The 13,450-nt window shown below is 36.1% G+C and overlaps 3 protein-coding genes across 4 annotated transcripts; 2 read left to right on the forward strand and 1 right to left on the reverse strand.

Annotated features, from left to right (window-relative positions):
• Positions 1-226: 226 nt before the first annotated feature.
• LOC119634796 (DNA polymerase epsilon catalytic subunit 1) lies at positions 227-8,535 on the forward strand. 2 transcript variants are annotated; one of them, XM_038029179.1, is made up of 5 exons: positions 227-364; positions 436-562; positions 635-1,666; positions 2,136-7,387; positions 8,213-8,535. In XM_038029179.1, the coding sequence occupies exons 1-5, from the start codon at positions 291-293 to the stop codon at positions 8,511-8,513; spliced, it is 6,786 nt and encodes a 2,261-aa protein (XP_037885107.1). In that variant the 5' UTR covers positions 227-290; the 3' UTR covers positions 8,514-8,535. The 2 variants fall into 2 exon arrangements, with proteins under 2 accessions (XP_037885107.1, XP_037885108.1); XM_038029180.1 differs by lacking the exons at positions 227-364; positions 436-562; positions 635-1,666 and adding an exon at positions 1,773-2,076.
• Positions 8,536-8,652: 117 nt separating this feature from the next.
• Positions 8,653-9,435, reverse strand: LOC119634797 (ATP synthase-coupling factor 6, mitochondrial). The gene is made up of 3 exons (XM_038029181.1): positions 9,302-9,435; positions 8,948-9,099; positions 8,653-8,885 (listed from the first exon to the last, which is right to left on the reverse strand). The coding sequence occupies exons 2-3, from the start codon at positions 9,097-9,099 to the stop codon at positions 8,726-8,728; spliced, it is 312 nt and encodes a 103-aa protein (XP_037885109.1). The 5' UTR covers positions 9,302-9,435; the 3' UTR covers positions 8,653-8,725.
• A 1,179-nt stretch (positions 9,436-10,614) lies between these two features.
• On the forward strand, positions 10,615-13,172 carry LOC119634486 (coiled-coil domain-containing protein 13-like). Its single transcript, XM_038028700.1, has 5 exons — positions 10,615-11,100; positions 11,171-12,067; positions 12,456-12,624; positions 12,687-12,906; positions 12,989-13,172. The coding sequence occupies exons 1-5, from the start codon at positions 10,615-10,617 to the stop codon at positions 13,170-13,172; spliced, it is 1,956 nt and encodes a 651-aa protein (XP_037884628.1).
• The last annotated feature ends 278 nt before the right edge of the window (positions 13,173-13,450 follow it).

Genomic DNA, 13,450 nt, shown 5'->3' on the forward strand with positions numbered 1-13,450 from the left:
TCGCTAAGTTTTTTTTAATTAGACTGATAATATAAATATAAATAATTAGCATAATTTTTACTTTCATCTTATTGTTGAATAAAAAGTAGGGTTACTTTAACTTATTATCTACGATTACAACACTGAATGCTAAACAGGTATTGTTAATTGATCTTCTCAAGCCAACAGCTGATAAGTATATTTGCCGCCAAAGTATGACAGAATTTAGCAAATAATTTCCGTCGAATTAAAATTCATTTGCATAAAATAAAAATATTTAGCGTAACATTGTTATAGAAAACCATCGGAAAATGGAGCCAAGCACTAGTAAGAAAAATGTTTTACAAAATACGGGAAAATTTACTAGCGATACAAGAGGAGAAGGGTAAATAAAAAATATTTTACTCTGTCCTTTTTCTTTTTTTTGATTTTATTTGGGTTTAATACCTATTGAAGCGATGATTTTTTTAATGAGGCTGGCTACAAGCAATCTCGGGAAAATGATAAAATTGATGCAAAATACGGCTTTGATCGTGTTAAAGATACTTTGGAGCGCACCGGTTATCTTATCAATATGCATAGAGTAAGATTTTCATGTTCAATTATACCAAAAAAAAATTCATTTTATCATGTCTTTGATTCCATTATTACATAGACTGAAGTTTTGGATGAAGATCGCCGTTTAGTAGCTGCATTGGATTTATTCTTTATACAAATGGACGGTTCGCGTTTCAAATGTACTGTGTGTTATAAACCCTATCTATTGGTTAAAGCTAGTGAAAATCAAACTGTAGAATTGGCTAGATTTCTTAGTCGTAGATATTCGGGACAATTGGCTGGTGTGGAACATATATACAAAGAAGATTTAGATTTGGCCAATCATTTATCGGGTATTAAACAAGAATACTTAAAATTGTCTTTTCTCAATCAAACTGCTATGACCAAAGTTAGGCGCGAACTAATGGCAGCTGTTCGTAAAAATATCGAACGTGAGAAATCCAATACATTTTACATGCAAATGTTGGCCACATCTTTGGCCGCGAACGCATTATCGGAGGACGATGTTGCTGGGGATATCAAAAAACAATTGGATTTTATGGACTCCATTATGGATATACGTGAACATGATGTCCCATATCATGTACGAGTTTCAATAGATTTGCGTATATTCTGCGGTTTATGGTATAATATACGTTGTCGTAGCGGTGGAATGGAAATGCCAATAATTACTCCCCGGCCTGATATCCTTGAACGACCAGAACCAGTGGTTTTCGCTTTCGATATTGAAACCACTAAACTGCCATTAAAATTTCCCGATGCACAAAGTGATCAGATAATGATGATTTCTTATATGATCGATGGCCAAGGTTATCTAATAACGAATCGAGAAATTATATCGTCGGATGTAAATGATTTTGAATATACACCTAAACCGGAATTTGAAGGGAATTTTATCGTATTTAATGAGACAAATGAAATGCAATTATTACAGAAATTTTTCGATCACATAATGGAGGTACGACCTCATATTATTGTGACATATAATGGAGATTTCTTTGATTGGCCTTTTGTTGAAGCTAGAGCCGCCGTTTACGATCTGGATATGAAGCAAGAAATCGGTTTTTCAAAGTTACGCGATGGCAATTATTTAAGTCGTCCTAGTATTCATATGGATTGCCTCTGTTGGGTGAGTGAAGATGAAATGTTATGCGACATTTTAATTTTTTAGCAACGATGTACTGTCTCTTATCAGGACTTAAGATAGTTTGGGCGTCTGTCTATGTATTTTTATTTTTAAATTACGACAAGATTTGGCGTAATAGCAGACTGTGGCCCAAAGACGAAAGCTACTGAACGTACATTGGATGGAAATATTTTTTAGGGACGCAGTTATCTTGAAAAATTCATTATAAAGAAAGAAAAGCAAAAAGCTTAATGAGTGTGGAATGTGAGGAATATTTGGATGGGCTGGTGATAATTTTTAAGCCGCCCTCCCATAAAAGCGCCTATTAAAAAATCAACGCTTAAGCAACGACAATCCGTATAATTTTGATATTTTCTGATAAAAACAAGCGCGAGGAATCGAATTGTTTTAGGGTATTTAATATTTAATCTTGCCGAACAATTGCCTTTTAATTTGTTAAAACTTTAATTAGGTTAAACGCGATTCATATTTGCCGGTGGGTTCCCAAGGCCTTAAAGCGGTAGCTAAGGCCAAGTTACGTTACGATCCTGTTGAATTAGATCCCGAAGATATGTGCAAAATGGCTGTCGAACAGCCTCAAGTGCTTGCCAATTATTCAGTATCCGATGCCGTGGCCACCTATTATCTTTACATGAAGTATGTTCATCCTTTTATATTTGCTTTGAATACAATTATCCCAATGGAGCCGGATGAAATATTGCGTAAAGGTTCCGGCACACTTTGCGAAACATTGCTCATGGTGCAAGCATATCACGCGAATATAGTGTATCCAAATAAAGAACAAACCCAATTGAACAAATTATCTAATGAAGGTCATGTTTTGGATTCGGAAACTTATGTTGGTGGCCATGTAGAAGCCTTAGAGTCGGGGATATTTCGTGCTGACATTCCGTGCCGCTTTCGTTTAGATCCGAATATGGTTAGCGAGTTGACACAGAACGTGGAAAAAGTCTTGAAACATGCGATTGAAGTAGAAGAAGGCATTGCTTTGGAAATGGTCACTAATCTAAAGGAAGTTAAAGACGAAATTTGTACAGCACTAAATAGTTTACATGACATACCTAATCGTTTAGAGCAGCCAGTAATTTATCATTTGGATGTAGGCGCCATGTACCCGAATATTATTCTAACTAATCGACTGCAGCCATCGGCTATGGTTAATGAGACTGATTGTGCTGCCTGTGATTTTAATAAGCCGGGAGCGAGATGTAAACGCAGTATGGAATGGTTATGGCGCGGTGAAATGTTGCCGGCTAGCAGAAATGAATTTCAAAGAATTCAACAACAGCTTGAAACTGAAAAGTTTCCATCTTTATTCCCAGGTGGACCAATTAGAGCTTTTCACGAACTTTCCAAAGAAGATCAGGCCGCTTATGAAAAGAAACGTTTAACTGATTACTGTCGCAAGGCTTACAAAAAAGTAAAAATTACAAAACTGGAGACGCGAACCTCCACGATATGCCAAAAGGAGAACAGTTTCTATGTGGATACAGTGAGAGCTTTTCGGGATAGGCGTTATGAATACAAAGGCCTTACGAAAGTGGCGAAAGCGGCTGTCGGTGCTGCTTTAGCGTCAGGTGATGCTGCCGAAATCAAAGCAGCTAAGGGCCGAGAAGTACTTTATGATTCGTTGCAGTTAGCACATAAATGCATTTTAAATTCTTTCTATGGTTATGTAATGCGTCGGGGCGCTCGCTGGCATTCTATGCCTATGGCTGGTATTGTCTGCCTTACCGGTTCTAATATTATCACAAAAGCTCGGGAAATTATAGAACGCGTAGGCCGCCCATTAGAATTGGATACCGATGGTATTTGGTGTATATTGCCTGCCTCGTTTCCGCAAGAGTTTACTGTTCATACCAAAGACGAAAAGAAGAAGAAAATTAATATATCATATCCTAATGCGGTATTAAATACTATGGTTAAAGATCATTTCACTAATGATCAATATCATGAGTTGGTTAAGGCTGATCACGGGGCAACAGGGCTACCCGACTATACAATTAGAGAAGAGAATTCCATTTTCTTTGAAGTTGATGGGCCTTATTTAGCCATGGTCTTACCAGCTGCCAAGGAAGAAGGTAAAAAGTTGAAAAAACGATATGCGGTTTTTAATTTCGATGGTTCGCTGGCTGAGTTGAAAGGTTTTGAAGTTAAACGTCGCGGAGAATTACAGTTAATCAAAAATTTTCAGAGTTCGGTGTTTGAAGCCTTCTTAGCTGGCAGCACATTAGAAGAATGCTATGCTTCTGTAGCTAAAGTCGCGGATTATTGGTTGGATGTTTTATATAGTCGAGGTTTAAATTTGCCAGACTCGGAACTTTTCGAGTTAATCGCTGAAAACAAATCAATGTCGAAAAAATTGGAAGAATATGGTGCTCAAAAAAGTACTTCCATCTCAACAGCTAAACGATTGGCAGAATTTTTGGGTGAGCAAATGGTTAAAGATGCTGGTTTAGCATGTAAATATATTATATCAAAGAAACCTGAAGGTGCTCCAGTTACCGAGCGGGCCATTCCCTTAGCCATATTTCAATCCGAGCCGAGCGTGAGACGCTATCATTTGCGCAAATGGCTAAGGGATAATAGTATGGGCGATGCGGATATTCGCGATGTTTTAGATTGGAATTATTATATTGAGCGTTTGGGAGGAGCCATACAAAAAATCATTACTATACCAGCTGCTCTTCAAGGTCTATCGAATCCAGTACCACGCATACAGCATCCCGATTGGTTGCATAAAAGAATTATGGAAAAAAACGATGTTCTTAAACAGCGACGGATTAATGAACTGTTTGTAACAAAACCCAAACCTAAGCCGACCTTTACTGAAAATTCTGGAATGCATTCAGAAAACGTTCAAGATATTGAAGATTTAATGGACGCAGCGGATATTGTCGATAATCGTCCCAGGGTAACCAAGCGTGGTCGAGAGAGCAATGACGAAGAAAGTGTAGTAGATGCAAATGCCGAAATAAATACTTGGCGTCGTGCCTTAGGTCCTCCTCCGCCTATAGGTAACACTCGTGCTGAAATTGTAGAATGGGTTCGCTTTCATAAGAAGAAATGGGCTTGGCAGTTCGAGAGACGCGATCGTTATCATCAACAAAATAAAAAATCTCGCAGTAATCATTCGTCTTCCAATCCTAATAATGTTCAAATGCGTGCACAAGATATTACCGCTACAGCCACTTTGGGTGGTTTTCTGCGCAGGACGCAACGCGTGCTATTGGATCAGATATGGCAGGTCTTGCAACTTGTACCTGTAGATGATTTCGGACACTTTACCGTGTGGGCCATGATTGGCAAGGAACTGCATAAAATCAAGCTTACCGTACCGCGGATATTTTACGTTAATCAGCGTACCTTAGCTGCACCTCAAGAGGGACAAATGTGGAAGAAGGTGAACAGAGTTTTACCACGTTCTCGACCGGTTTACAATCTCTATCGATACAGTCTTCCCGAGCAAGTGTTTAAAGATAATTGTTTGGGAATGTTAGCCGATTTAGCTACGCCGGACATCGAAGGCATATATGAAACACAAATGACTTTAGAGTTTCGAGCTCTTATGGATATGGGTTGCATGTGTGCTGTACAAAGAGACGAAGCAAAACGGTTAGCAAGTTTAGCTACGAAAGACTTGGAGAGCTTCTCTATAGAGCAGTTGGAACATCGTTCGCAAGCGTATGTGAAGTATCTGCAAGATTCGCAAAGTGTATTACGTAAAATTTTCCTTTATCAGCATAATAGCGCCGCGTCCAAAAAACAAATTTGGTCCCTTTTCTTAATGGCTAGTAAAAAGACTATCATTATTGCTTTAGATACGGTGAGAGCGAATCAAATGCCAAATATGAAAAACCTATATACCGCTGAACGATCGGCTGTGATTAAAGACTTGCAAAATGAAGATGATTCAAAAAAAATTCCTGCCGAAGATTATACTTTCGAGATTTTTATAGAGGTGGATGTTAAACAAGTGCATCGTCATATACAACGAGCGCTGACGACTTACAAAGAAGAAAAACGTGGTCCAACCTTACTTTGTATGCAAACAGCGATAGAAGGACGTAAATTAAGTTCACAAATTCCCCTACTCCTTGATTTCCCACAATCTCAAATTCATATAGCTGATGACGCTTCTCTATTGTCTGGACTAGATTGGCAACGTCAAGGTGCTCGCGCTTCTATGCGGCATTTTTTAAATCTCAATACTGTCGTAGAGTTAATGTTGGATCAATGTCGATATTTTCATGTTCCCATTGGCAACATGCCGCCCGATACTGTGCTTTTCGGAGCCGATTTGTTTTTTGCTCGTCTACTGCAAAAGCATAATTTTGTCTTGTGGTGGTCGCCAACGACTAGACCAGATCTCGGAGGTAGAGAAGCCGATGATAGCAGACTTCTCGCCGAATTCGAGGACAGTGTTACGGTAGTGCAAAATCATGCCGGCTTTTATCCTAATGTTTGCATAGAATTGGCTTTAGATAGTTTGGCAGTAAGTGCCTTATTGCAATCCACTAAAATTCAAGAATTGGAAGGAGCTTCTTCAGCTATTACATTTGATGTGATACCCCAAGCTTCGCTAGAAGAAATGATTGGTACAGTACCTGCAGCCACATTGCCGAGTTATGATGAAACTGCTCTTTGCTCAGCTGCTTTTCGCATAATGCGTTTAATGGTTAACGGTTGGCTTAGAGAGGTGTCTATCAATCGTAACATATTTTCAGATTTCCAAATTGTTCATTTCTATCGATGGGTTCGCTCTAGCAGCGCTTTATTATATGATCCAGCCCTTAGAAGATCATTAAATAATTTAATGCGTAAAATGTTTTTACGTATAGTAGCCGAGTTTAAGCGTCTCGGCGCTACCATAATTTATGCAGATTTTAATCGTATCGTACTTAGCTCGGGTAAGAAGACGGTAGCCGATGCTATAAGCTATGTAGATTACATAGTCCAATCGTTGCGCAATAAGGAAATATTTCATTCTATTCAATTATCGTTCGAGCAATGTTGGGATTTCATGCTATGGTTAGATCATGCTAATTACTCGGGTATAAGAGGGCGTTTGCCTAAAGGTATCGATGAAACCACTCTAGGGGATGTAACAGCTGCCGCTTTGGCCGCTCAAAATGAGAAAGAAAACCAAAATGTGGACAATGAAAACGAAGACGATGATAATGATGGCGACGATGTTGAAGAGATCGCCACGAGAGACGAAATCGATATAGTAGCTGACGACGAAGAAGAACAATTATCACTCGAACTTAATTGGACAATAAGTGAATCGTTGCCCGAAGAAAATCAATGCCGTGAAAAGTTCGAGGCGCTAATCACTTTGTTTATGCATTCGTTGGCTGAACGTAAAACGACTAAAGAAGCTATTAAAGGCCTATCGCATTCTGCTTTTGATTTCGTCATAAGACTTCATACAAATTACGGTAAAGGCAAACCAAGTCCTGGCTTGGATCTTATACGTGCTATTGTAAAAGTGTTAAGTGTTGATAAAGGACTGGCGGAAGAGACCAACGAATTGCGTCGGAATATGTTGCGTTTGGTCGGCATTGGAGAGTTTTCCGACTTAGCCGAATGGAAAGATCCTTATCAGAGTTACACCATTGCCGAAGTAATATGCAAAGCCTGCAATCATTGCCGGGACGTGGATTTATGTAAGGACAAACACCGTGCCATGAAAGATGGAACGTAAGTAGAAAAGATTTTTAAAAATTCATGGCACTTAAATAATATATATGAGCGTATAATTTGTACAAAACGAATTTTTACACACATAGTAACAACAGGGATTGGATAGATGCCCTAAACTTTGATGGTGAACTTTTATTGACTGAATTCTGTCCCAAAATCGGTTGGCATAAATAAATTCTCATTTTAGATATAGTTAATAATTTTTTCCTAGCGACACATGCATAACGATATTATGGAGAATATTTTTGATTATAGTCAATAGAGATATGTTTGCCTGCCTGTTTGTCGTTAGCCTATTCGTTGAAATTAATTAAAGCTTAGAAGTTAGTTTTGAATTTGTTCTTATCAGTTGCAAATTTTGAATGTATCTAAGCTCGGCCGTCTGTCCATCTTATGTGCGCTCATTTGCGTAGAATCTGTGGTGAGCGTTCCCCGTTCGCAAAAATGACGACCTCGCTTACAAATTTGCAAAAGAAATTGGAAGTGACCTAAACTTTTCCAAGGACACGCCTACAATACCCTCACGACAAAAACTCTTATTTTAAAAATAGAAAAAAATCAGCAGCGCCCAGTCCATATTAAAGGGAATGAAAAATTTAGTTCTTTTTGTCTTTCTATGGATGACGGTGATAAAGATTCGATCACGACCCTATATAATTTTCTTATTTGTTGTTTATTGGCTTTAGATGAAACTTGAATGAAACCAAATATAAAAAAATCCTCTTTTCTCTCCTGTCCATTATAAAGGTTTATCACAACCAAAATTTTTAGATGACAGCCGGTGTACCTTTATGTTGTTTGCTCTTTTTTTTAATTTTCCAGACCTGTTTGGTTATGTGCCCAATGTTACGTAGCGTACGACAATGAAGACATCGAGATACGTATAATTGATGTGATGCAAAGAAAGCTTATGTCCTATGTATTGCAGGATTTGCGTTGCATGCGTTGCAACGAAATTAAACGCGAAAACTTGGCACAGTTTTGTACGTGCGCTGGAGAGTTTGCGCCTTTAATTTCAAGCAAAGAAATTGACACTTTGCTGCAAACTTTCCATCGAATAGCAGAATATCACAAAATGGATTTATTGAATGAAACAGTACAACAAATTATTTCAACACATTAAGCATATTGATAGAAATGCAGTTAATAAGATAAACAAATAACATTTCGTGTTTTTTTCTTTATTTTATATTGTATTGATCTAAGAAAACAAAATGTTTTATGTTTCGCAACATGATTTTTAAAACCATTGTAACGTCGCCGCTTCAGCTCTCTGAAGCAAAAACAAAAAAAACACAGCAGTGATAGCTAACGGATAGTTGGCAAGGTTATAATCTAATTGGTTATAGGATCAATCTTCACATCGGGAAATTTGAATTCGGGAAATTTGGTCATATCTGTTTTCCCGTCACTGCCATATTGCTTGGCTACGCGCTCCAATTCGTTTTTCAATTCTTTTTCAATTTCGGGGGAGGGGTCAACCATCTTGCCACCGCTAAAAAGTTCCATTTATTACATCAAAATATTTGTTTTGCTTTTTTCTTTAAGGAAACTTACGCGCTTTTCTGTTTGTATTCACGGACTTTGTCCAAAAATAATTTCTGTATAGGATCGGCCACTTTTTCAAGCGCTGGCGCAGTGATACCAATATTGCGGCGAATTTCCACACGCAATACTCGAACACCGCTTAAAATTGATTGCGACAACATCTATAAAAAAAAAATCATAAGTAGTTTAACTTTCAATAGTTTCGTAGATAGTTTTTAAGAAATTCAAATTTTTATCAGTAGTAACCTCTGAAAGTAAAGGTTATGTAATATTGTTTGTGGAAACAATTTAGTTTTCGCTTCGCTTTACAGTAATTTTCAACTCTTCCACTATTATCGCGTTTTCTTTTCTACTTTTAATTACCTTTTATAATTCTGCTTTTAATTTAATTTAATCGTTTTGTAAATTAAAACAATTCTTGGTGCAAATTTTTGTCCAATAACCGAATTATACTTTTCTGTCAGCTGTGTCGAACAGAGTTGCCTACGTATAAATAACTTAAAAAATAACAGAAAGAACTATTGGTTAACGGTTAGTTAACGGTTGTAACAAAATTTTTTTTCAAGCTGTATTTAATAAGGCGTCTACATTAGCAATGATTTTATTTCTGAAATAAGCTTTTGAAGTTTTAAATGCTTAATTTTAATAATTCCTTGCTTGCATATAAACATATGGTTTTTTAAAACGATTTCCAATGCTGCCAAGTCGCGTATTAATTTAGCATAAAAAGCTGGAAGGTTGGCCGCTTTAACGTTCAGCGTTATTTGCGCGAAATGAATGTTTTGGAAAGTGTAAAATTATTAAACTTAATTGAAATGTTAATTGTAGGTTTTACAAAATTGTTTTTTCCTTTTTCGAAGCGAAAAAACGAAAATTTTATTAAAAGAAAGAGAAAGACAAAGGTATGTAAAAATGTTTTACATTTAAGACTTGAATTGAAGTAAGAACGATTTAACCTGCTATTGCAGTTTTCTCGTAAAAGTAATTCTTACAAATTTATATAAGAGTAGTTTGCGTAAATATATTTAAATGTTGAACAGCAAAAATGGAAAATTTCAGGCAAAAAATTTAAAAATTTTCACTTACAACTACTTGTCGACATCTTTGTTAAAAATCTGCATAGTTTTCGTAAAATTCAGAGAATAGATTTTCGGTGACCTTCAAGTGAAGTCAGCTGTGGGATTTTCAGTAAAAGAATTGCGTTTTTATAAAATGAAATATTAGTTTAGAAATCAAGATGGACGCCATTGCATTCGTTTGAGCTGTAAATTGGTATCCTAAGATGGTATTGAGGTAAGACGCATCAGTTTTTTGAAAGATGAAATGTTTAGAAGCGAAAAGATGAACTTGCGCAGAAAGGATTAATTTTTCAAAAATTTTGAATTAAAACATATTAAATGTCAATCGGAACTTGGGTTATATGCGAACGTGACTGCCGTGCTCTAATTACTTAAAAATATTGATTTGAGTAATATTGAATCTAAACTAAGTTAATGTTGATTGTATGCAACCAATCTAAAGCACTGTCAAGGAACGCACTGTACCTATATTTGTCATTCTTCAATTATCAGTTTAAAGAAAATATTTTATATAATCGGATCAACAAATTTCTCTTGAAAAAAAAAAATAAAACAAAAATACTGAATAAGTATTGGAGATAAGGAAAAACTGGAAATATGGATATTGTTGAAACGCAAGATCAAGCTGTGGGAACAGAAACTCCGCCACGTCGTAAGAGTAAAAGGGAAGAAAAAACTTTGGAAAATTTAAAAAAAGCCATGTCCAATGGTTGCGTGCAAAAGGGGGAGAAAAAGAAATTAGAGACCAAGAAGCTCCGAAAGAAATTGGTAGAAATTGAAGAACAAAATGAATCGCTATCGATAGCAGTTTCTGAAAAGAATCAAGAAATAGCTGAGTTAAGGAAATCGGTAAATTCGTTAAATGATGTTCTGAATTCTGTACCAATTGAGGAATTGAGATGTAATTCATCTATTGCTAGCACAAAATTATTGGAGTTAAGTAAGAAAAATCGTCAGCTTAGGGCTGAATTGGAAACTACAAAAAATCGTCTAAATAAAAAAGATTTACAAATCCAAAAAATGGAGAGAGAATTGAAAATGAGTGCAGAGAAATTCCATAAAGATACCGAATTACTTAAGAAAGTGGTAAGCTAAGCTTTTAGGTTACAGTAGAGAAAAATATATAAAATATATTTTACAAAATATGTTACAGAATATCACACCTGTGGAGGAATTACAATCCAAATATAATGCTTTACAGCAAAAATTATTTGAGACTCGTAATCGGAATATGGAATTGCATAGTCAATTAAAATTAACGCAAAAATGTTTGCAACAAGAAGTTGGCGAACACGTTAATGTAAACATTTTGGCCTCACATCCGAACAGTTCAAATTGGCGGGGACGAGCTCAACATATTTTACATTTGCAGCAAAAAGTCCAAGAGTTAAAGGAGCGTTTAGAAGCCCACGAAAGCCCAGTTAATCTTACTGCCCAATATTCAAATCCTTTAATTTCGGAAGGACAAGACGGTTCTTTAGTTTTCGAGGGAGCAGAGTCCGGAATAGCAGGAGCATCTATACCGGCACCTTCGGTATTGTCCAATTTAAGTTTAAGCTCTTACGAACGGCCCAGCGTGCGTAAGTCCGAAATACAGCATCGGGCTAAAGTTGAAAGTCTCGAAAAAGAAATTGCGAATTTAAAATCACAACTTGAGGAGTCTCGTGGTAAAATTTTAGCATTAAAAGTGCGCAATAAAACCCTTAACGATGAAGTGTCGCGTTTCAAAATGAAAACCAATTCTTTGGAAGAGCAAACCGAGTTCAATACGACTAACATAGCCACCATGAATGATAAGTTAAATCAACAAAAATTTCTTTATGATAAACGTATTGAGGAATTGAACCGTGAAATATCCAATGCGATGAAACAACGAGAAGAGGCAGAACTTAAAGAGGAACACATGCGTCATAAGTACGAAAACCTCAAGCTTACCATGGAGAGCAAGGATGGTTATAATGATGAAATGAAAGCGGTGATAAAGAAATTGGAAACCGATTTAAAAGCGATTTGCGGAGGATTTTTATTTTCTTGCCGGGAATTGAGAAAGGTGAAGATTGTTTCCGAATATATTTTGTTTTTGCCTTTTTTGTGTCATCGCGATTAAAGATCAACCCAGCTTAAGATTTCGTAAGTACTTAGCTTAGGAGCTATTATTTTAGCAAAATTCATTGCTACGGTCAACTAACATAGCTAGAAAGGTTTTTCAATACACGAATTGAACTGAAGTGTAGCGTAATTTGATACGTTTTTATAGAACTTAGGAGAGAACTGAAATACTTTCTTATGTAACATTTTACAATAATTTTATCTCGAAGAACAACTAGGTGTTGTTATTACGAAGCTTGTTAGAGCAAGAAAAAAAAAACGAATATCTCGGCTATATATTAAAATTTCTTGAAGGAAATATATTTTGAAAGAATGAATTTTCCAAACAGGAAGAATTCATTACCATATTGGATACATTGGAATCGGAGAAAAATTATCTTGTGCAGCATAATAAGACTCTGAATGAACGCATCGATCAAGAGCGGCATAAAAATGAAAATTTACAGGAATTGTTGTCGAAGCAAAAGATACGTATCGCACGTTTGGAAGTAAAATTACGTAAGGATATGACATTCGGAACTGAAAAGCAGCAAAAGTTGATCTTTCTTTTTGATTTCAAGGTGAGATGGAAAAAGAATTTGATTCGCATCAAGAGCGACGCAAACGCACGCAACGTATCCACGACTATTCGAACAGTTTGAACGCTTTAGGTAGTACAACCTCATTCAGTTCGATGACATTCGAAAATGTTACCTTGAATAGCGGCAAAGCGATATCAAATCATAATTTTAATGCAAACGATATAGACGACGTAAATGATATATCCGATTTGAAAAATCGGTTTGTGAAATGTTTTTTTTTTTATTTTATTACAATTTTCAAAAATATTTTCTTAACATCTTTCCCCCCTGTTATTATGTAGCCTTGAATTGGCCAATGAAAAGATAGCTATGCTGAAAGAGAAGTTAGATTATATTGTAGCGGAAAAGGAAAATGATCTGAAAACCTTCGAAGAGATTATCAACAATTCGAAAATGCTTATTTTGGAAAGTATTTTGGCGCAACGGTCGAGCAGTGCGACTTCCATGGACGCGAAAAAAAATTAATTCTATTATATGTTATACGTAAAAGAAAAAACAACAAACTTGAATGTATTTTATATAGGTTTACATATGTTTTTCGCTCTACTCTTTTATTATTTTACGACAATTTCCACTTTTATATATTTGAAGCGGCTTTTACCAAAATCCTAGATTTAGGAAATGTTTGGCATAAGCATAGCATTTTTGAAGCTAGGATTTTGTAAAAAGGCATTCAGACGAATAAAATGAATTTTGTCTAATTTTTGAAATTCAACTTTAAATTATTCTATTTAAATTTGGCG

This window comes from Glossina fuscipes, unplaced genomic scaffold (assembly GCF_014805625.2).
Source record: "Glossina fuscipes isolate IAEA_lab_2018 unplaced genomic scaffold, Yale_Gfus_2 3, whole genome shotgun sequence".
Classification (NCBI taxonomy): Eukaryota; Metazoa; Arthropoda; class Insecta; order Diptera; family Glossinidae; genus Glossina; species Glossina fuscipes.

What these genes read in the sequence shown, in the direction of transcription:
- LOC119634796 (XM_038029179.1), top strand. Translation starts at nt 291, where the DNA reads ATGGAGCCAAGCACTAGTAAGAAAAATGTTTTACAAAATACGGGAAAA. An exon ending in AGCGATACAAGAGGAGAAGG is followed by an intron (nt 365 to 435) that starts GTAAATAAAAAA and finishes TACCTATTGAAG; the next exon opens with CGATGATTTTTTTAATGAGG. An exon ending in CGTGCCATGAAAGATGGAAC is followed by an intron (nt 7,388 to 8,212) that starts GTAAGTAGAAAA and finishes TTAATTTTCCAG; the next exon opens with ACCTGTTTGGTTATGTGCCC.
- LOC119634797 (XM_038029181.1), bottom strand. Translation starts at nt 9,099, where the DNA reads ATGTTGTCGCAATCAATTTTAAGCGGTGTTCGAGTATTGCGTGTGGAA. An exon ending in GAATACAAACAGAAAAGCGC is followed by an intron (nt 8,886 to 8,947) that starts GTAAGTTTCCTT and finishes GGAACTTTTTAG; the next exon opens with CGGTGGCAAGATGGTTGACC.
- LOC119634486 (XM_038028700.1), top strand. Translation starts at nt 10,615, where the DNA reads ATGGATATTGTTGAAACGCAAGATCAAGCTGTGGGAACAGAAACTCCG. An exon ending in ATACCGAATTACTTAAGAAA is followed by an intron (nt 11,101 to 11,170) that starts GTGGTAAGCTAA and finishes AATATGTTACAG; the next exon opens with AATATCACACCTGTGGAGGA. An exon ending in ACGTTTGGAAGTAAAATTAC is followed by an intron (nt 12,625 to 12,686) that starts GTAAGGATATGA and finishes TTTGATTTCAAG; the next exon opens with GTGAGATGGAAAAAGAATTT.